General features: G+C 44.9%; 1 protein-coding gene across 1 annotated transcript in view; it reads left to right on the top strand.

Annotated features, from left to right (window-relative positions):
* The window catches only part of ADGRL3 (adhesion G protein-coupled receptor L3), a 271,134-nt gene extending 249,269 nt beyond the window's left edge, over window positions 1-21,865 (top strand). The window contains exons 22-24 of the mRNA XM_035902812.1: window positions 14,619-14,747; window positions 18,994-19,011; window positions 21,060-21,865. Of these exons, the coding sequence (XP_035758705.1) occupies window positions 14,619-14,747; window positions 18,994-19,011; window positions 21,060-21,865 (953 nt within the window). The remainder of the gene's footprint in view (window positions 1-14,618; window positions 14,748-18,993; window positions 19,012-21,059) is intronic.
* Window positions 21,866-22,207: the final 342 nt, after the last annotated feature.

Here is a 22,207-nt window from a genome sequence, read left to right as displayed (position 1 = left end):
TTTCTTTCCAGAATCACCCCATCCTCCAGGTCCTGGCCTGACTCCACCTCCCCATGTCCTGGGCCAGCGCTGAGTTTTCATGTTACTGTTGTAGGAGCAGAAAGCAGTGAGACATGCTCCACTGAGATGCTTCCTCATTTAAGGTTTTTTTTCCCCTGATCACATTCACAGTACTCGCAGTCCCCTGACGCTTGATAATGTCCCAGGCAAAACTGCTCTAGCTATCTGTATTCCTGTATGATGACCAGCACCTCTCTATACCACCCCATTCCCTCCTCTTCCTCCATGAAGCTCCTGGACATCAGTCTGATATAGGGCTTCTCTGTTAATGCATCCCTCCTTTATACATGTAACTATATCTTTTTCTGATTTAGCAGATGTCACACTGCTTATGGCTTTTTCCAGCTCCAGCTTCTCTTTTATCTACTGCCCCCCACAAAGTAATTGGCCGTAATGTTATTTTTCTTATTCTTGTTTATCATACCAGGAATTTCAGGCACAACCCCAAACTTGCCTGACATAACGCATTCTGTAATGAAAACTACACTTGCTCTTGACTCCTAAGACAGACACGACCATTTCAGATATTTCCCAAAGGTAGTGTCTAATTACAGATTAGTCCAAAATGTTTCAGGCTTTGTTTCCCCATGCTGCTCGTTATGGCTTAGTAATGGTGTGGATTGGGGGTTGTTATACCACAGGAGGAAGGGAATAGAAACCGGCTGTGGATTTCCTCTTCTACCATCTAATGAAGAGCATGCCAGCCCACCCCATGGTCATGGACTCTGTTTCAGGATCCAGGGGAATTCCAGCTCCTTGCACTCCCACTCCTCAGCCTTGCCCAGTTTTTCCCATCATGTGTCTGGCTGGATATTTCTGCTATCTATTTCACATCCATCCTGTGCTCTGCATTTCCCACTGCTGAAAACTTGAAGGGGTGTAAAAGCTGAACCAAGCTGCTTACCTCATGAGTAGAAAAAAACAAATCTCCCTCTGCCTGTGGGGAGTTTGGTGTAAGTGGTCTTGATACAGACACTTGGGTGCAATGCTGAAAAACTGGACCAAAAGGGATGAATGTAGGATGGACTGTTTGCTAAAACTTACTGCTTTGAAGACTGAAAAGTAGAAGGTGCGAAGGGAAAGCAGCAGAGTTTTCCTTTGTGTTAGGTTCCTGAGGAGAAAGCGGAGCAGGTGTCTGCTTGGTTGTAACAACAGATTTTTTGGTATTTGGGCTAAGGACAGTTTTTAAAAAGAGCTAGAGTATAAGAGCAATTAACAGCATTACTGTTATTCCAATTCTGCTGTACTTACGCTTCGGTAATCTAATCATGGATGTGTGCTGTACCTGCGGATGGAGCAAGCAAGGGAAATGGAGATCTCTCTCAGCACGGTGCTGATGGCAAGAGGAGTGGATTGCAGGGGACCGCTGTGAGCATGAGCACTGCTGGGCTCTGGTGGTGCAGCACAGGCCCAAGATTTGGGTACATCCAAGTGGCCACCTCGGGAGCGTGAGGGACAGGTCTGTTTGCACCTTTGGAGCATTACTGTCAAAAAGCACTTGGATAGCTCAGACAGCCTTGAAAACAAGCATGAAACAGCAATGCGACTCCAGCCTATTTTTATCCATGTCTTGGGTGAGAGATAATACAGTAATTACTGTATCTCTTTAGATAAGAGACAACTGAGAGAAAAAAAAAATCATCACTTTGTTACCCTTCAGGTTTTCAAGTCGGGGGAGGGGTGATTTTTTTTCCAGAGGAAAAATGGAAGTTATCTGTTAAAGAAAGGGGTATTCCTTGTTTTGGTGAAGCTCAAGAGCAGCAGATGAAAAGAAGAGTTTGTCACTGGTATGAGACAGTGCTTTATTATAGGAAAATGCACTGATGGAGCTATGTATATCCATTCAAGTTAGCAGATAAGGGGAACTGTATCTTCAGTCATGGCAAATATTTACTGTATCTTAATAGTTTTTCCCTCTTTGGGGAAATAAATGGGCTAGGAGTAAAGCCACCAGATTTCCTTGAAAATAGAAACTACTCCAGAAGTCTGTTGTGTTGAGTCAAATGCTGTACTCCCGCTGTAATGCTCTGAGTGCTGGCTTACAAACTAGACAGCAAGTTTAATAATTTATTCCAATAGCAATCTTGCTATGCAAACATAGTATATGCACCTCTTGTCTTTTGGCTATATGTATTATATGCTTTATGTCCCCTCACCCCCAAAGTGCTGCACACTGTCCCCACCACCCTCATCCACAGAGGTCTCCTGGAGGGATTTCTTGGTGGTCTGCGTTCCTGCTACATTTGTTTGAAGGACAAAAAAACACCAGGGAGCTGTAAGAGCAGAAGCTGTTTCATGAGGGAGAAGAGCTGGGATCTGAGGGGAAGTCAAGCACAAGCCACACTCTCACTGACAGGGCATGGTCCCACAGGGGCTTAAGCCAGCAGACAAAGCTGGGTGCTGGTAGCAGGGTCCATCCACAGCCCTGGACAAGGTGAGGGGATGAACTAGGTCCAGGATCCAGCCCAGAGCAGCAGGGTATGTTGGCAGAGACAGGGCTGGAAACCAAGCTACAACCCAGTCCAAGGTCCAGCCAGGCGACAGACACAAGGCAAGGACTGGTGTCCAGGGCTGAGAAGGGGGTGGGGGTCCCTGGTGGGTCTTATCGGGGCCACTAAGGCCTTAGGGTCATCAGGACCCCAAAAGGTGGTGCAGGATTGGAGCTCTTACTGCAGGATGGTGAGTCTTAAATATGAATTCATCCTTGTGGCCCTAAGGGTCTGTTCATGGGGTTTGCCAGCAAACTCCATCAAACAGTCATCAAAAAGCCTGAAGATCCCCAGTATTGGCACACCAGATATTATTCCTGGCTAGGAAAGTCATTTTCACTCCCTGTTTGTTCCCATTAAAATGGGCTGAAATGGGAAATAGAAATGAGGGTATTGTTTGTCCCTGCCCTTTGCTTTTTCTTCCCAAATGCATAAGTGTTGTTGCATCTCTCAGCTTCTAAGTAGCGCTCCAGAATAAATACTTGATTTCCCTTTGCTTTATTATTTCTCCCCTGCGTTTTTATATCAACCACAAAGACTTAATCTGAAACGTACACAGGAAAAAGGGAAATTATTGCTACTGTTTTCAGAGATAATCAGTTTAATGTCAAATTCATGTGGATTTCTTCATAATGAACAGAACAAATTGAGCTCAAATTCAAACAGTGGGAATCTGAGTCACAGAAGAAAATTAAAATGAAGAACATTAATATCCTGATTTCTAACCCAACCGAGACCTGATTGTTTCCTAAATGAAATCTCCCATCAAATTCCTCCCACCCACCCAAAAATATAATTAAGCTGTGATTTCCAGGCTGAAATCGTATCTGCGCTGTTAACTCAGCAGGGACGACTGTGTGTGTTGCAGGGAGGGTGGGTGAGGTTTTAAATTATCTTCAGGTGGCCGTATTATCCTGCGTTTTTAGGAAGCAGTTATTCAGAAAACACAGGAGAAAGTGAAATTCTTCCTTTGGTAGGAGATTGTCACTCCAGAAGACAGGAGCTGTGGGTTAGCACTGGGGTGCTACAGCGAGTCAGGTTTGGGTTGCTCTCCCCAGATCTTCTCTTTCTGCTGAGAGACAGGGGCTGCTGGATATGTCTCAGTGTTGCGAGATGAAGACGCTTTGGTTTAGCTCTCTGCAGAGGTGGTGGGTGTCATGGTCTGGCCATAACTTGGCAATGCAGCAGTGAAAGCAGGGTAGATAGAGTTTCGCGTGATTAAAAGGAGGGACAAGCAGAGGAGGAGAAAAAAAAAAGAAAGAAAAAAGCAAAATGGAAAAAGGAAAATAGTCAAGATTCCCCCAAGAATCTCAAACCCCATCCCTGGTACACTTCAAAGAGCAGTTGCTGCTCACTGTAGCCCATTTGCAACGCTGACCCTTTGCTGCTGGTGCCTAGATGAAGCAGAAAGCAGGTGGAAATTTGGACCATGGAAGTGCTATTGTTGTCATGTGTCAGTCTTTCTCAAGATGCTCGTTTGCTCCTTGATAGATTGATGTGACCAGTGTGACAGTCAGATTTCTGCTGAATTTATGTTGCATATAAAACAAATAGCAAGCAGCCAAGCTCTGGGAGAGGTGGAAATGCCGCTACTCATCTTGATAGGATATTCAGAGGGCACCATCAACTGATCTATTACAGTCTGTCTAAACACTTCTTACCTGCTCTGAGTAACACCGATGGTTCTTGTGGGCAGTGCCCCAGTTTCTGCTGTGAAGTCAGTCAGTTTTCATGTCATGTCTTTCAGAAAGATGGTTTTATGGTGTAAGCATTTTTTCATTTTAAATTAGCAGGTTGTGGCTGTAAGAACACGCAGGTTGGCAGGCAGAGTTAGTGATGACCAATGCAATTTTAAACATGTTTTCAAGTTTGCCAGATCACTTTTTTTTTCTTTTATTCTGGTTCCTGTTATGGTACTGGGATAGGCAGGTTCAGCACAGCAGACTCCCAAGTTGTCCAAGGTGCCCACGGTTGCTTTCCTTGTTCGTGAATGCATCTGCAGATGCCTAGAGGGAACTCACCAAAATATTCCTGGGTATAAAAATACTTTGCATTCTTTTGTCTTCTGAGCACTAAACAGTTCAAAAATAATTGGACTAAACAAAAGTATCTGTCTCCTGCAGACATTTGCTCTTATGAGTACCATCACTGCATGACTGGGGATGCGATGTGGAACAAGAGGTGCATCTGTTTAAATCTGAGCTTCCTCTGGAGATGCTTTAAATGCTTTGTGCTCTGTTTTCAGTGATGCTCAGGGTTTTCTGGAGGTAAATGCAGAGGACTTTTCAAAGCTGAGCCCGGGATGGCCCTGGTAGGGGCAGCAAGCCTCTGTGAGAATTCAGAGATCATCATCTGCCAATGTGGAAATCTTATTTCTTTGTCATCATTGCTTTGAATCTAAGACATGGCACTTTTCCCCAGAACCTATCCTTTTTGCAGTGTCGGTGCTTAACACTGTCCTTGCTCAGTATTGCTCACTGTTGCTGAACTTGAGGGATGCAGCTATCCTTGCCCTCGAGCATCTCCCTTCCCACTGGCTAGCAAAGCCTGCAGTCCTGTGAAACTTAGTCTTTGTTTCAAGGGATTCATCAGTCCTGGAGCCTGGGAGGCCTCTGGTTTAGCCACAAATGGCAACAGCAATGCCACTGTCCTCCTGCCTCTGGAGTATGATTAGAAGTTCAGTTTCTATTCCTCTTCGGTCCAGGCTGCTGCTTGAGAAGCGGGATAGTGGTTTTCAGAGCTGTGTAAGCGTTCCCTGGCTGTTTGGTGAAAATCAAGGGGTGAGAAGCAGGGTGAGAGACCCTGGCAGCAACTCCCTGCTAATCCAGAGCGAGCCTGGAGGCTGTTTTCTAGCATCTTATCCAGCCACAGTTTCTCAAGCACTGCAGCTTCTGCTTTTCACCAGGGAGATCAGTGTTCAAGAGTGCTTGCTGTCCCAGCACCACAGATGCTTGTAGCAGTGCTCACAACACTGGGGAGAGCCGGCAAAAGAAATAGCATGGTCGACTTGTATCAGGACTTTGAGATTTTACCCAGTGTAGGAGGCTGTTCCTTCTCCATCTCATCACCACTGGTGTTTTCCTGATGAAGCTCTTTGGTTTCATCCCCCGAGCCCTTCTGCTTTTCCTGTTCCCTCTTTCATAACCCTTACAGACTACACACATCCTCCCCTGACCCCACGGATACCCCTGCCTGGGGCCCATTGCCCAGATGGAGGGCGTGTTTGGAGGGAGTAGTCCACATGCAGTTGCACTGAATCAGCAAGGAGGAATTGCTGTTTGCAAGCTATAAATCTCCACAGCCCTGTTAAGCGACTGTTGGTTTGGCTAAATGTCAGCATCTGGCCTCAAAATGACCCATCTTGATAATCACGTATGAAGTAGAGAGAAATTCCAGGTAGATGACAGCAGAGGAGTTTTTACTGTTTTTAAGGGAAATTCAGCATCCTTTTGGACTAGCAAATTGCCTCTGCTGTTTTTTTCTTTTTCCTCTTGGTTTTTTTTTTCAATCAGCCATACATTTTATGCCAGGAAAATTATGATTTTCTGCATCGAGGATCAAAACTTAGGGAATTTAACTCCTTTTTCTGCCTACGTGCAAAATGAATCCTACTGTCGATTGTCTTCTGGTTTATTTTGCCTCTCTGCTGCCTGGGACTGAGTTAGCTGAGATTTGTTGCAGTGATTTCAGTGAGCGACGTGACATTCTTCCTTTGGGAGATATTATGAACTGGCTTTGATTTTAGGATTGACAGCCATATAATTGGAAGTTCAGTCATTAGGTGGATCAGATTTAAAGAGGAAAAGTAAGGGCAAGGCAATTTCTGAAATCAGAGCAGGCTTTGGGGAGTATTAGATCCAGCAGAGTATTGCTGCAGAGCAATCTTAATATGATGACTGTGAAGGAGGAAAGAAGAAAGCATAGCTGCTTGCATAGATTCCTATTAAGTATGGCCCAATTTCCACCATAGGCAGGGCTCTCCACACATCTTGAGTAAGAACTCAGGTCTAGTGAGAAATAAGCATAAGCAGGAACAATTAGGGATAATAGAATCATACAATCGTTTAGGTTGAAAAAGACCTTTAAGATCATCAAGTCCAACCGTTAACACAGCCCTGTCAAGTCCACCACTAAACCATGTCCCTAAGCACCACATTGACCCATCTTTTAAATACCTTCAGGGACAGGACTCGACCATTTCTCTGGGCAGCCCGTTCCAATGCTGACAAGCCTTTCAGTAAAGAAATTTTTCCTAATATCCAATCTAAACCTCCCCTGGTGCAATTGAGGCCATTTCCTCTCATCACCTGATACTTGGGGGAAGGGACCAACACCCACCTCGCTACACCCTCCTGTCAGGCAGCTGTAGAGGGTGATAAGGTCTCCCCTCAGCCTCCTCTTCTCCAGACTAAACAACCCCAATTCTCTCAGCCGCTCCTCGTAAGACTTTTGCTCCTGACCCCTCACCAGCTTCATTGCCCTTCTCTGGACACGCTGCAGTGCCTCAATGCCCTACTTGTAGCGAGGGGCCCAAAACTGAACACAGTATTTGAGGTGTGGCCTCACCAGTGCTGAGTATGGGGGGACAATCACCTCCTTAGTCCTGCTTGCCACACTATTTCTGATACAAGCCAGGATGACGTTGGCCTTCTTGGCCACCTGGGCACACTGCTGGCTCATATTCAGCCGGCTGTCAACCAACACCCCCAGGTCCCTTTTCCTCTGGGCAGCTTTCCAGCCACTCTTCCCCAAGCCTGCAGTGTTGCATGGGGTTGTGACCCAAGTGCAGGACCCAGCACTTGGCCTTGTTGAACCTCATACAGTTGGCCTTGGCCCATCGATCCAGCCTGTCCAGATCCCTCTGTAGAGCCTTCCTACCCTCAAGCAGATCAACACTTCCACCCAGCTTGGTGTCATCTGCAAACTTACTGAGAGTGCACTCAATCCCCTCATCCAGATCATTGATAAAGATGTTAAACAGAACTGGCCCCAATACTGAGCCCTGGGGAACACCACTTGTGATTGGCTGCCAGATGGACTTAACTTGTTCATCACAACAACGCATGTTTCTATATTCGAGGTACATGAGGTATAAATCCTTGGATGGGGTAATGGTAGTAAAAAGAAAGGTTCCATCCTGGGACAATGTTTCTGCTCCAGGCAGTTGAGAAGGAATCAGTTAATGGGCAAATATTTATAAATTTATGTAGTCTAGCTGTGTGTTTTGAACATGGCCTGCAGATTATAATCCAGCAGAGGTTTTTCATCTGAAATCATTGCAGAAGAAAGGAAGGAAAAAAGGGGCAAAGAAATACTTTCTCTCCCCTGTCTCTGCATAAAGGCTCAGGATGTTTCATTTGGCAGAAGATGGCCCAGAGCTTAACAACCTCATTTGCTGAAACTCCATTTCACTGCAGTCAGTATTAATAGCTTCTCAATGAATAGATTAGATGCTGCAAGTGACAACAAACCTATTTGAGAGAAATTTAATAGGGAGGTTTATTGAAGTTTATTAACTGAATCCTGTTGGCTATTATAAGAACACAGCTCAATAAATCTAAACATCGGAGCATTTGTTGGAGGGAACCAGGAAAAATGCTGAAAGTACCTGTTGTCCTCCAGCAAATATGTGCGATTTCACTTTTCATAATTGCATTCATCGTTGGAATAAATTGCAAGCGAACACGTGGAAGACCAGGATTCTTTAAATACTTGAAAACTTTGCCTGTAACATAGAAAAGGACACTACTGAATGCTGGTAAGGAAAGCCACAAAGAAGACTAGAGCTTTGACTCCTACAAACCTGTATTTTCTTTCCCCAGAAGTAAAGTGGAATAAGTAAGTTAATGCTAAGTGATGTACAGAACCAGCCAGAATTTATAAACTGAAATCAGTGCAGAGAGGCCATTTCAGTAACATTTGAGTTAAGGAGATGAGTTATTTACTACAGTTAGGGTAAGGCAACATATGTTGTGGGGTTTTTTTAATGGACACTTAGGAGAGGATTCATCTCTAACCATATTGTTGGTGTCTGGGCTCAACTGTGTTCCCTGATAGCTCAGGCACCGCAGTACCTTCAGGGAATGGTCCGTGTCCTCTCTGTCTGTCACTTGTCTCTGCAGGGTGGTCTGAAGTCAAGTATATGAAGTGCAAGAAGTTGAGGGACTTGATTTATGGTGGCTGTGAACAGCAAGATAAGTTGGATGCTTCAAGGAGGCAGAGCAGGCAAGGGTACAGCACTATGCCCTAGCCCTGCGGGAAGGGAGCTGCATGGTTGGCAAAATGGGGAGAAAATGCTAAGGTTAACTGAAAACACAGCAGTACATGCTTTTGTTACGATTTCTTTATTCTGAATACAAACAAAAAAAAAGCCCAAGAAAAACTACATTTTTGGACTTCTGGGTCAGAGGCAATGAAATATTTTGTTATGACTCAGATGTGCTTTCTGTAAGCTATTTATTTTTGTTTCTATTCTAATGAAAAATGACATCATCTAAAAAGTCAAAGTCAGCTTTCATACAAGCCACTCTTTTGGAACAAAATGTGAAACATTTAATTTGGAAAATACTGATTTTTGTATGGACATATTTGAAGCATTCAGCTGATTCAGTAGTTCATCCAATGAAATTTGTTAACTGGTTTGGTCTTCTCTCTCAGCAACACAGCACTTTTGTCAAGTCTGCTGGTCAGTGGGGAAAATCTCCCCAGCCCCAGTGAGCTTCCACCCTACTACAATGCACGTAGCAAGGATAGAGCTGATTTTGGCATGTGATTGGAAAGACCCAAAGACAAAGAAGATACACGAGGGCGTTGTTACCTATGTGGACAGATGATCCCAGCTAAAGCAGTGCTGCTCAAGCCATTTCAGCCTGGCAGAGCCACACTGAATGATGTTATTTTTCAGAAAGTCTGGAGGAGCAGTTGGATCCATTTCCCTTCCTGTTGGGTAGACCATGGAGATGATGCAAGTTAACCTAAATGCCTTTGTGTGGCTTTGTCAGCCAGCTGCCCATGAGACATTATTTGAATTTCGTTCCTGAATGATGCAGTCTAGAGTCTGGCAACATGTGCTTGTCATCATCATTTTCATCCTTTGCTTTCAGTGGGTGGATAAATCCTACCTGTGTTTAACAAGGTGCAGTTTTCCCTTACAGTCATAACACCAAACTCTTCCAAAAAGTTATTTCTATGTTCAGTGTTACCCTGCATCAAGGACATGAATTTCTGTCTTAGAAAGGGAAGAAAAAGGCACAATTTGGTTGCATAGTCATTAAAATAATACCTACTTCCTCGGGCGCACAAAGCAGCTGACTGTAGCCATCTGAATCCTCTCTGTGTGCTTACAGTGATGGTAAAAACTGTGGGAGTTTTGCTTTGTCCTGGTTGGTTTCCCTGTCAGATTTTCTCAGTTTGCAAGTCAAAAGTGCAACCCTCCAGATCTCCCCCTGCACCCTGAGCACAGGCTATGCCTTTTCATAGCTTTTTAAAGCCGGTAAGAAAGTATAGAACTTTGGTACTTGGATCATGAGGATCCCCAATGCTGTGAGAGGGACAGGAGCATCTGTGTATTACCCATCTAACACTTGCGTTCTGTAAGAGTTTTGTCGTTCCTGTCTCCTCGCGAACACAGTCTGTAAATCCTTCACTTGAGGAAATCCAGCAATGGGAAACCTTGAACTGAGCACTGGCATTGCTAGCAACCTGAATTTGAATGTCATTTTGGATATCAGAGCTGGCCTGGTAGCTGTGTTTTGCGCTGAACTTTAATCTTTGGTTGAATATCAGTGGAAGCAAGGAGACTTGGGACTGTAGTTATACTGGTGTGGTTGTAGGGAATATTTTTGTAGAGGTGTGAGTTCTGCTGTTCAATATGTTTGCTGGTTGTGATGATCTCATCGCACTAAACAAGGAGATGCCCAGGTGAACCTGTGTGTTCGAAGCCCCATCTTTTTTCCAACCCAAAATTCATGCTCCCACGTATACACAGCACAATAGGGGTTTGGAAACAGAGTGCATTTGTTTTCAATAGGGTACCTTTCACTAGCAGACCCAAAGGTGTTTCAACGCAGCTGAGTTGAAGGCAGTCACCCTAACCAAAGCAAATAAAGAGTGCTGGCTGTGTGTTGAGCTCAGGTGCTTCGGAAGATGGCAAAGAAGGGATTTGTGTAGGCAACGTTACTGCTGAAATGTAGGGAAGCAAGGATGACACAGGGCTGTGGGATTTGCGGGGAGAAATTGGTGTCACACCACAGATGCAGAGAGCCAAGGATCCAGCCATAAGTGAATAAATAAAAATAAACGATGAACAACTGCTGCTTGCTGAGTATATTAGGCACATCGCCAACACCGAGCCAGACAGCTGCCGAGGGTCACATCCCAAGAGCGCCCTGCCAGGGAGGAGATTCAGGGAGGTCAATGGGCACCCGCAGCCCTGCTCTTTCTGCTTTTTGGATCCCCAGACATGCATTGACCTTTGCAATCACAGCCCTGGTGCCTGGTGTTTGCTGCGCACCCGCACGTGGGGCTGCAGAATAAGCCTCTCTGCTTTCTCTCGTGGTATTTTGGGAGAGCATGATACTTTCAGCCCGTGCTTGCTTTATTGGGTTTTTGTTGGCTGTTTATTACTAAGGCAATTTTCATGCAAACAGGGTCACAGTTTGGTAGTCTACCCGCTCCTTCTGCTTGTGCCTGTCTGCAGACCTAATCCGCTCCTTCCTAATAGCCCTGTTGGTTGCTATAGCAATGATAAAGTGTTATGAAAAAGGCAGGATGATACTTAAAAATGTATGGCTGGTGTTACCTTTTTCTTTCTCCCTCCCGGGAAAGAGAAACCCAATAATGGGGATTTGTTTGGTGTATTATTGTTTTATCAAACGCTTTAACTGTAGGTTCTTTGGAGCCTGAATGCAGTCCTTCTCTCTCAGTATCTTTTGAGGCTGGGAATGTTGCAGCTTTAAAGCAGTTAGGGTGAAACAAGAGCCCAAATTAGTGAACACAAAGGAGGTATCATTTTGGTTTTAAGATGTCAAAGGTTACATTTACTGTGACCTGCAGAGAGTGTGAAGTTTGCGGTGGCCAGCGCACCATGATGGGGAGCTGTTGCAGAGCACTTAGGGCCCAGCTGAGTTTCTGAAAGTATTGAAAGGTGGCTGAACGTGTTAGCAGTGTGTTTGTTCTGGATTTGCATCAGGAGACTTATTCAGCACTGCCATCAAAAGTGGCTTTTTGATCAGTAAATTAAAAAATCTTAATGCCCTCTGCAGTCAAGGGAGAGGAAGGCAGAAGATGGTGTATTTTTGCTTAGTAGCTGCATACAGGAACAGGTGGCTGTTTTGTTGTACCAAGCCCCCCTCTTTTACACACCTGAGAGTGCAAAAATTACTTACTCTGTATTTTCAACTTTTTGCCAAGTTTATAGTCAGAATCATGTATCTGCATTAAAAGTTGCCAGAAACTATCTAGTTTGTAACAGCCCAAAAGAGCCAGGTTTGCATGAATTTAGCTCACTTCAGAGCCCACCACACCAGCCAACGTAAGCAAGTGAAGCATTAAGTGCTGACACAGATTAGTCCCTTCTTCTCTCTCATCACGTGGCAAGAGCATCCCCCATGTGAAACAGCTTGACATGCTCAGCTGTGGCAGGATCAGCTCGTTCCCACCTGCTAGGGATTGCTAGACAAGATCAGACAGGGATGTATCAGGTGAGATGCTCTTTCTGGCAGTTGCCATTTAAAGACGCCTAAAGCTATAGCGTTCAAAAGCATGTGGCGGGTGTATTCTTCTCCGTGTCAAATCCCATAGGGACCAAGTTGGAGATTGGGTTAAATCTCAAATGGGAGGATTATATCACTTCTGAATCTATGGCTGGCATTAACTCCGGACATTCCCATTACCTGTATAAAAGTGAGTCCCTTTTTGAATCTTTTATGGCCCAGCTTGATTAAAAGAGGGATGAAAGCAGAAACAATTTTAATGGACTTAGTACTCACGCTGGTATAAAACCAGTGGAAGAAGAGAAGTGGTTCCTGCGGTCCCTCATCCCAGATGTACATGAGATTGATGGAAAATACATTACCAGAAAGAAAGAATTGACTCATTTACCTATTAGTTACATTCAAGGTTACTTAGTTAAGCGTTCATATAATGTTTTCTTACAGGAGACAGCTTTGTTTCCTTATTTCCAAATACAGCAGTTCATCTTGCTTTCCATCAGCATAGCCAAAAATATCAGGTGAGAGAATACAAGTCTTTTTTTTCCAGCTGCATGTGTTGAGGAGCCTCCCTGGCATGCAGCCCCCATACAGCGCCGCCTTCTACTTTGTCCTGTGCTCAAAAGACCGATTAAGTGATCCACTAAAACCATACGCCTGGGGCTGGGAAGGGCTGGGGGAGGATGAGGGAGAGGCGGGAGAGGGGTCTGCTCTCTCCTCTACCTGCGCAGACATGGAGAAACGCCGTCACGGGAAATGGAGCCAGGCCAGCATATGAGCACCGCAGGAGGCAGCTCTGGAGGTCTTCTCCTAGCCTTGTATTTGGCCAGTTTTTGCTTTTTTTTAAAATAATTGGTAGGTGTGAGCTTTCAGAGAGCTCACTGCTAAAGGGATTTGTACCAGCCAGAGGCCCTTGGGGCTTATGTATCCTCAGCATCTCCATCCAAAAAAAAAGAAAGAAAAGAAAAATCAGGTAATGAGCTGCAGAGAAGAGATTGTACCCAGCACCCCATATGCCTCGCATAGACTGCGTCCACCATGCCACGGGGCCACCTCCACCCCTAAAAGAGGCAAATGGGGTCTCCATGCCCCAGCCATTGACAAAGGCATCCCTGCTGGGTTTGGGGATTGGCTTTTCGGTCACTTGTTTGGGTTAGGGCTATCAGATGTTGGTGACAGCCAGGTAACCTGAGCCCTCTGACAGCCCTGTCCTGGCTAGCTCTAGTTGCCCCACCAAAGACTTACCTTCCTGGTGGAAAGGTTTTGTCTTAACAGATCAGCCTGGGAGGTAAAAACCATGGTGTGTCCTTGAGTATTCCTGCTCTAGGTCTCTACCAATGACAGTGGGAAGGGCTCTGGGGCAAGTTTTTGAGTCGGTCATCTTTTTGGATCCCAGAGGAGATTCAGAGCAAGGGCTTAATGGGTTTTTTTGGTCCTGTAGGTCAGCTAAAAGGTGTGGGAAAGGCTTTGCTTCATGGGTTGATGCCTGTGACAGGAATCACAGTAGGTCTTGGCAGCTACCTGCCAAGCCATGACCATCCTGAAAAGCACAAGTCCAGAGGCTGCCGACTCCAAAGGATAAACCAAAGCAGGAGGACAGCTGCTGGCTGAGCTTGGAAACAACAGCAAAGAGGTCCGGGAGTGGGGCAAATGGAGAGCCTCGAAACGTGCGTCTCTGTGGCTGCTCTCGCTCCTGATAGAAAAGCCTGATGGAGCCGCCTTCAGTTGATTCGGGTGGTTGTAGGTGTGCTTGATGGTGGTACTAGAGCTGTAGCTGAAGTGAAACTCGCCCTCTGAGACATGAGAAACAGCTGCTCTCTGAGAAAGTGCCAAGAGCCTTCAGAGAGACTGCATTCTCCATCCTTTATTTTTAATTCTGCTTTTTTGATTTTAGATGTGTTGTGAAGGACCGGTAAAACAGATCCTAGCCCACAGTGGGAGTTGAAATATGCTGTTTTCTGTTAGTCATTATATATTTTTTTTTATTCATTTGGCACTTTCTGGAGAGTTTTTCCCCCCACATTGTGTAGGCTGCCATCTTCCTTTCTTTCTTTGTATCAAGCATGTGGGCATAGCCTTGCTTACACTCCGAGTGACTGGGGAACCACCATAAATGTAGCTTATCTGCTTTCTGATACATTTTCTTTTGCATTGGTTTGGATTTGTGCATCGTCAGTAACATCTGTTCTGCTTTAGTGGCATACAGTTTTCTGAGTCTAATTAGCTGGCTGCTTGTAATCAGGATTATTTCAACTGTTGTCATTCTGAATGTTCTTTTTCCCTTTTTTTTAATACCACATTTGCCTGATTGACCTTTTTTGTTTTTTTTTTTCTCTGTCTTTCTATCGGGCTGCTCCAGGAGCCATGGCTAATCATCTTATAACCAATGCTCTGCTTCGTCCTCATGGCACTAACAACCCTTATAATACATTGCTCGGGGAATCGGCGGTCTATAACAACCCTTCTGTCAGCATGTACAACGCACAAGGTGTGCTGGAGTTTCTCTCTAATTTTTCTAGTGAGAATTCCATTTTCTGTGGCTTATTTTGGCCCATTCCTTTCTTTTTTTTCTTCCTTTTTCTTTTTGCTCCCCACGCACACACACTTTGTTTTTTTGGAACTGGGCACAAAAAAAAAGATCCCTTCCCCTTCCTTTCATTTCAATGCATCTTTCCATTTTCCGGAGGCTTTTTTTCCATGAGTGATCAAATTCACTTTGAGAGACCCTGGTCAGTTCTACTCAAAGCATTCATAGTGATTTTGATTTATGTTCTTAAGATCTTATAGTTTGCAAAAATCGAATTTTCTAACTGTAAACTTCATCTGTGTATTTGATTTCTCTCTAGATAAATGCTTTTCAATCATTCCTGAAAAATTTTCTCTAATCCCAGATTTTTGAGTAATGTTCTTGTACCAACATGCGTGTATACATATAGTTTTGGTTTTGGCATTTTTAAGTGTTTATTCTATTTTTGAAGCTTGAGGTTGTCTGTGAAAACCAACAGATTTTTAAGATTAATTTTTGTGTTTTCTGGATTAGTACATTTGACTATGTGCAAGTAGAACTCTTCCATCCAGTAACTTGAGTTATTAGAGTTAAATAAACTAAATTCCTCTGGAGCATAGTTGGCACCTCCCTTTGCCCGCTCCTCTACTCCCCCAACAAACCAACAACCAACACAAAGCAGTAAGAGGTGCACTTTTGTGTGTTTGTGAAGTTGAGATCAAGGTTTATAAATGCTCTCAAAGCCAGGAGGCTTGAGCAAGGAAAGATTTGCGGCATAGTGCTAATAGAAGTAAGTTTCATGAATGTAGCGAAAGGTGTCTTTGCTTTTCAACCCCTTACTTGTGATGCAAAAAATTATCTAGGTCCTCAAATTGGAAGTTACGTCTGCAAGTCTGGCAGTTAGGGAGGGACCACTTCAATCTTGCTTAGTGAAACTTGGACTCCTCATGGCATATTAAATATTTCTCAGGTTATAACTGCCCCTTACCTGGTGAGTGCTATACATTATGTTTGTAATGGGTCCTCAAAGCAGTACTTCAGACAGGTCAGAATTAGGGCAACCTGATGAACTTAGTTAAAACTGGCCTCTTACATTCATAGTGATTTTGATTTTTTTTTTTTTTTTTAATCTCCTCGTTTTTGTATTGTTTTGGTCTTGTATATGTATTTTGCTGGACATACCCATTCCTCTCTTTGTTGTCAGCACATTTCCTTGTTAAACCATTCATTTCAGAAACAGGAACACCTTTGAAGGTAAGTGAAGCTAAAATGCCCTTTGCCACCAAACCTGCTCTCATTTGAAATGGCATAGAGAAAAGTGGTCAGCGGTGCACCAGCTTGCACAGGAAAAAAAATGCAAAATAAAGCAAAACTGCCCTTGATCTCAAAGAAAAATGACAGCTGAAGCAAGAAGCGTAGGTCAGCTCCAAAGCACAGAGCTCAGATATTTTAAGAAATGTTTTGCCGTTTGCATTAATACATTTTATATGTGCTATTAGAAAGAAAGAAAAAAAGAATAGAAAAAGGAGTAGGGAAACTAGAAGCTCTTGCATATCCTCCTTTCGGGAATGGAAAACAAACAGGTAGAGTCAGTTGTACCTAACAGAGGTTTCCGCTATAGAAATCAGTCTCTTGTCACCTGTGTGTTTGTCTCCGCTCCGGCTGTGGGAAGGTACCGTGTTTGTAAGCTGATGTCCTGATGCTTCCATCAGGGGAAGGCAGATGCATTTAAGCAGGACCTGAGGAGGAGCTGGGGAGTGTGGAGCTCTGCCAGCTCTGCTCTGTCGGTGGCTCCGTTCTGCTCTGCCAGGTGGCTGAATCATTACAGAGTAATGCTGCGTTCAAGCACAAGTACGTCAGCACTCTGTCAGCTCCCCGCTCCCAGCAAAGGCGCCCCTTTCCAGTAAAGGATCTCGAAGGAAAAGTAAGGATGGTTATAATGCAAGCAGGAAACCCCCCCTTTGTACTATAAGGCAGCGTATTGTTTACGATAGGAATAGATACTGAACTGTATCACTAGGGTATTTTCATTCAAAGCACAAGGAAAGCACACGTGTTTGACCTTTTTGCTGTTCATTAATTTCCTAAACTATGCTAACTTTGTGCGATAAATTTGCTTCCACAAACGCTTTGTAAGAAAGGGCTACTATTAAACATGAAACACTCTGAATTTTAAGAACTTAAGCGTACTGCAAATGTCGGAATGAGCTTGGATGTTCTGCATAGTTTCTTGCATGATAACTTTGAGGTTTGGGGGGCTTTTAAATCAAGTTGCAGCAGGTAATGTTGGGTCAGCATTTGGCTTAAGAGAAGTCCTGATGTTCAGGTCTGGGCGCCTCAAATGAACCCAAGTGATTTGGGCAGAAATGTGACAAAAAGGTTTTACATGCTTTTTAATAATCTTATGTTCTCCTAATTTTCAAGACTAGATTCTGATACAGTTACCTGAGCTAACAGCATTTTATTCCACAAAAATAGTGTAATTGATTTGTAAGTGCTATTCAGTGCAACACAGCCAAATGGATAACAGAGAAACCTACCCAGGCTTCATCTGTGGGAGATGAAGAAAGAGAGTGGGACCAGTACTGATCCCATCTAAGCCCCTGGAGCTCTGCCATTGACTTCAGAGGGAGCAGAACCAAATCCATTCTCTTCAGGAGGCTGCAAGTTAATTAATGACTGTAGAACTGGTATAGATACTGCTTTTCAAACTGGTTACTGTCCCTGGACAATTACAAACTGTGAACATTGGGAGATCCTGCAGCAGAAATACAGGTTAGCAAAACCAACCAGGCCTAATGGCCTCGGCAATTCTTTGGGAATGAAGGATGCTGCACCAGCAGGCATGCTAAAGTGATGATAGGGCATTGTAAAAGTAGACGCTGTCACCATCTCTGGGTATGCCTTGGCTGGGATCGGTGTGCGGTAAGGGCATTGCTAGGTAATGTCATCCAACTAACTCATTCCACATCACTAAGGCTACGGGTTTTTTGCACCTTCATCTACCACTTCTGGTGCTGGCCTCATTAACAGGAACAGGAACAGAAACCTGGGGCCTGATCCTGTCCACCCCTTCCTTTCCCCCTCCCCAGTTACATCTTTTAAAATACCCTCTCTGCTCAAGTTGAAGCTGCCCCATCTGCGGTAGAGACTCACCAGGGCCCGGGAGCCCTAAAAACATCCCTTGGAAAGAGGTGGGGAATCAGACCCTAAAAGGCCAAAGTCCCATTTCCTGGTGGCGAAAACAATTCCTTGATGGGACACAGACCATAGAGGAAGGAAGAGATGGTAGGTGAGGGGTCTGACGCCCTGCAGCATGTGCTGAGTGCTCACCACCATTGGCAGCTGATGGACATACGCTGGCTCAGTCTCTCGGACGCAGGATTTTCTCAAAACGGCCTAACTGCTTTCGTGAGAGCTAATTTTAAGAGAAGGCAGCAATCCCGTTAACGAGCTCTGGTTAAACCCCAGTGTGCCACAGACCGTTGCAAAGTGGGAAGCTGAGAGTTTTCACTGGCTCTTCATCCTCATCTCTGGCTCTTCTTGATTTAACCCTTTCTTCTCAGTAGCTTCATTTAGCAATGCCATTATCCAAACTACTGTTCTTACATTTTTTAACAAAGTCCATGTAGTTTGCCATGTGTTCAGTCAAGAAAAGAGCAGACTTACCAAAGTTTGTAAAATGCCAGCAGCCCCGTGACGAGCAAAGTCATACTCTTACAAAGCACTGTTGCAAAGGATGGACGGCAAAATATTTTTAGCAAGGAAATGGATTTCAGTTTCAACTGCCAGGGGTTATTATAACTAACAGTAAGTAAAGCCATTCATTTTAAGACTTTGGAAGTGACGTTGACAGTGCCTGTCTTTTCGAGCATGACCGTTATCAGCTTTAGACTTTTCTTAAATTTCCAGGCATTATTTCTTGATTTGTGTTGCACGCTGAACATTTTATAGTGGCATTGGAAAACGTTTTAAATGTGATAATTTTTTTTAATAAAAATGTAGTCTATTGAATATTGCGCGTAAAATAATTTTTCTGTCTAAAATGTCAATATTTTTAACATGAAATAAACCATGTAACAAATTCATGTATTCTGGGCAGTGGAAATTATTTCTGTTAACTCTCTTTTCTGCATATCATCAATTTGCTTTTTACTCATGTTTCTCCTACTGTCGCTGTAAGCTTACTTGTTGTTTTTTCTTTCCTTTTCTTCATGCTGTCGTTTAGAGCCCTACAGAGAGACAAGTATGGGAGTAAAGCTAAACATTGCATATCAAATGTAATTTTTTTTAGTTCACTTTTATTGCATCACATATAGATGATGTAGTTAATAAAGGAAATTCATCTCACAGTTTTGAAATCAAAAGAATATGAATATACATATGTATATATACGTGTATGCGTGTGTATGTATGTGTGTGTATATATATGTATGTGTACATATATATATATAGATGAGATTAGTCGATGCTTTCTTTGTTTATTTCTCGTTTTTGTGGTATCATTTACCCAGCATAGTTTCTCATATAACTGTGTGTATGCTTTTTTTTAAAAAACTTCACGTTTTTATTTGCAAGGTCATGGCATTTTTATACGGCGTGTTTCATTGCAGACCCCACTCTGTTCTCACCTGCAATGCCTCCATTTTATTTCCCCACCAAACCCCGGCTCTATGCATTGGCAGCAGAAGCGCAGAACTCAGCTCCTCAATGCATACGTTACTCAACCTGACCATCAGACAGATGCTGTTCTACCCGTCACCCATTACATACTGTCCTCCCCCCAAAATGCTCACTTTCCATTTCTTCCCAAGCATCATGACTCGGCTGGAGAGCTTCCACCGTGAAAATCAATGGCTTTGCTCTATGTCTGTGATGGCTAGTTGATTTTTTGGCATAGCTCCCTCATTTGTTGGGAAACCTGGGATGCGGCAGCACCCTCTAAACTTCAGAAACCTAAAAGGTGACCAATACTTTTGGGGCATTTCACTCAAAAGCAAGAAGAAAGCATGCAGTAGTGCTTTCCAGCCCTTGACTACTCCATCGCAGATATAGACCAAATCCTGTATTTTCGGAAGGTACACGTGCCATGTACCAAGCATGGTATGAGCAACTGTTTCATCTGAAATTGTCAGCTAATGGCTCCTCTAATCCACTGCGGCTTGCTGGGAGTTGCTTGCCATTTTTTGGCAATGTCCAAACCCCTTAGCTGAAAGGTCGATGCATTATTTCATGCATCCCCACACCTGCACTCCTTCCCAGGAGACCAGTAATCCCAAAAGAGAAAGCGTAGTGGCTTAACTGCTGGGCCTGATTTTCTTCTCCCTTGCCCACTTGTGCTGCTCTCAGGGCACTTCCCCGCCACCCCCTGTAGCGTGTTGGAAAAGAGCCGAGCTCCGGCCTTATGTTGGCGGTGTTGAGACACCTACAGAGATGTGATAGGCAGTTAGGTGGGATGCACCCCGAGACCCCGTTACTCCTCGCAGCTTCCCCTGACCCCACTGTACTGCGGCAGCAATGGCACTTGCTGTACCTTCCACTGAACCCTCTGCTCTAACTTTGCAAGTGAAGTGGGAGCTATTTTTAAAGGCTTTGCAAGACCCTACAGCAGCTGCTTCCAACACTGATTGTATTAGAAAATCCCCACCCGGCCAGTGTGGAGTAAATAATTTTGGCCATGCCCTTGTGCTGGGAGATGTTCATTCAGCCTTCTACCAAAAAAGCTTGGGCCAGGAAGCACTTTGTGCCTCTGCCTTGCTAATCCCTGAATCCCGCCATTCAGGCCTTATGCCTTTCCCCTGGCAGCCGGCCCAGCAAAAGGGGAGAGCGGGTTTATTTTTTTCATCTGGGAAGGATACACTCCCAAACAAATTTTGGGTAATGATTAACTTGGGCTGCAAATACTTTTCCCTCAGCTGGGAGGAATTGCCCCCTTCCTCCAAAGCGCCTGGAGCCAGGGCAATTGGGACCAGCTCAGGGTCACCTATTTCTCAGCTCCCCCAGGAATGCATAGAGCAAAGTGCAAGAGCCATAGGAGGTACCGGCCAGGAGAGGTTATTCCTTCCTGCTGGCTATTGCCGCATCAAGTCACATATTTGATGTCGCTTTCCATTTTTTTGGTGGGAAGACCATAAGCCGGTTAGCTGGAGCTGCGCCCTCCTATTTTGGCCGTGACGCTGTCCTCGCTGCCGAGCCCCAGCAGCCACGGCAGCCTAGGAAGGGGGTTTGAGTGTGCACATCCCGCGTGAGTGTCCTGTTTGTACAAGTCACCCTCTCTTGTGTAATGTTTTTCAGAGGGGCTTCTGAACAATGCCAGGGATACAAGTGTCACGGATACTCTACCACTGAATGGTAATCACGGCAACAGCTACAGCATCGCCAGCGGCGAGTACCTCAGCAACTGCGTGCAAATCCTTGACCGTGGGTACAACCACACCGAGAATGCCCTCGAGAAAAAGATCCTGAAGGAACTCACCTCCAACTACATCCCTTCCTACCTGAACAACCACGAGCGCTCCAGTGAGCAGAGCCGCAACCTGATGAACAAACTCGTCAACAGCGTGGGTGGCGGGAGCGAGGATGACGCCATCGTGCTAGACGACGCCACCTCCTTCACCCATGAGGAGAGCCTGGGCCTGGAGCTCATCCACGAGGAGTCGGATGCCCCACTGCTGCCCCCCCGGGTGTACTCGGCAGACAACCACCAGCCCCACCTCTACAGCCGGCGGCGCATCCCGCAAGACAACAGTGAGAGCTTTTTCCCCCTGCTGACCAACGAGCACACGGACGATCTCCAGTCGCCCAACAGGGATTCTCTCTACACCAGTATGCCCGCGCTGGCCGGCATGCCCATGACGGAAAGCGTCACCGCCAGCACCCAGACCGATCCCCCGCCAGCCAAAAGCGGCGGTGGTGATGCCGACGATGTTTATTACAAAAGCATGCCCAACCTTGGCTCCAGGAACCACGTCCATCAGCTACACACTTACTACCAGCTAGGTCGAGGCAGCAGCGATGGATTTATAGTCCCGCCAAACAAAGAGGGAACCCCCCCGGACGGCAATGCAAAAGGACCCGCTCACTTGGTCACTAGTCTATAGAAGATTCAGCAAAAATTAAGCAAAGAGACAACAAAAAGCCCCTCCGTAATGCTCGGTTTACTGTTCTGAGTTAATCCAAACAGTGGTAATATTGTGTGTACTCCTAAATCTTCATGCTGTTCAAAAGGAAACTCTCGGACTTTTTTTACTGGAATTTTTAGGCCAGCCCGGAGAGGACAGTAACTGCTGCCCCCCACTCTTCTCCCCCCATCCTCCTTCCCTCCAGACAGACTTCATTATGTTAATGAAAGAGATAGATAACGGCACACTTCGTGGCCTTCTCAAGTTATGCCGTGTTTGTTTAAAAAATCCTTGATGCTGTGTTGCTCTTAATACCGAGGA

This window comes from Egretta garzetta, unplaced genomic scaffold, assembly GCF_000687185.1.
Source record: "Egretta garzetta isolate BGI_Z169 unplaced genomic scaffold, ASM68718v1 scaffold89, whole genome shotgun sequence".
In the NCBI taxonomy this organism is placed as follows: domain Eukaryota; kingdom Metazoa; phylum Chordata; class Aves; order Pelecaniformes; family Ardeidae; genus Egretta; species Egretta garzetta.
This window is presented reverse-complemented; position numbering and strand designations above follow the sequence as displayed.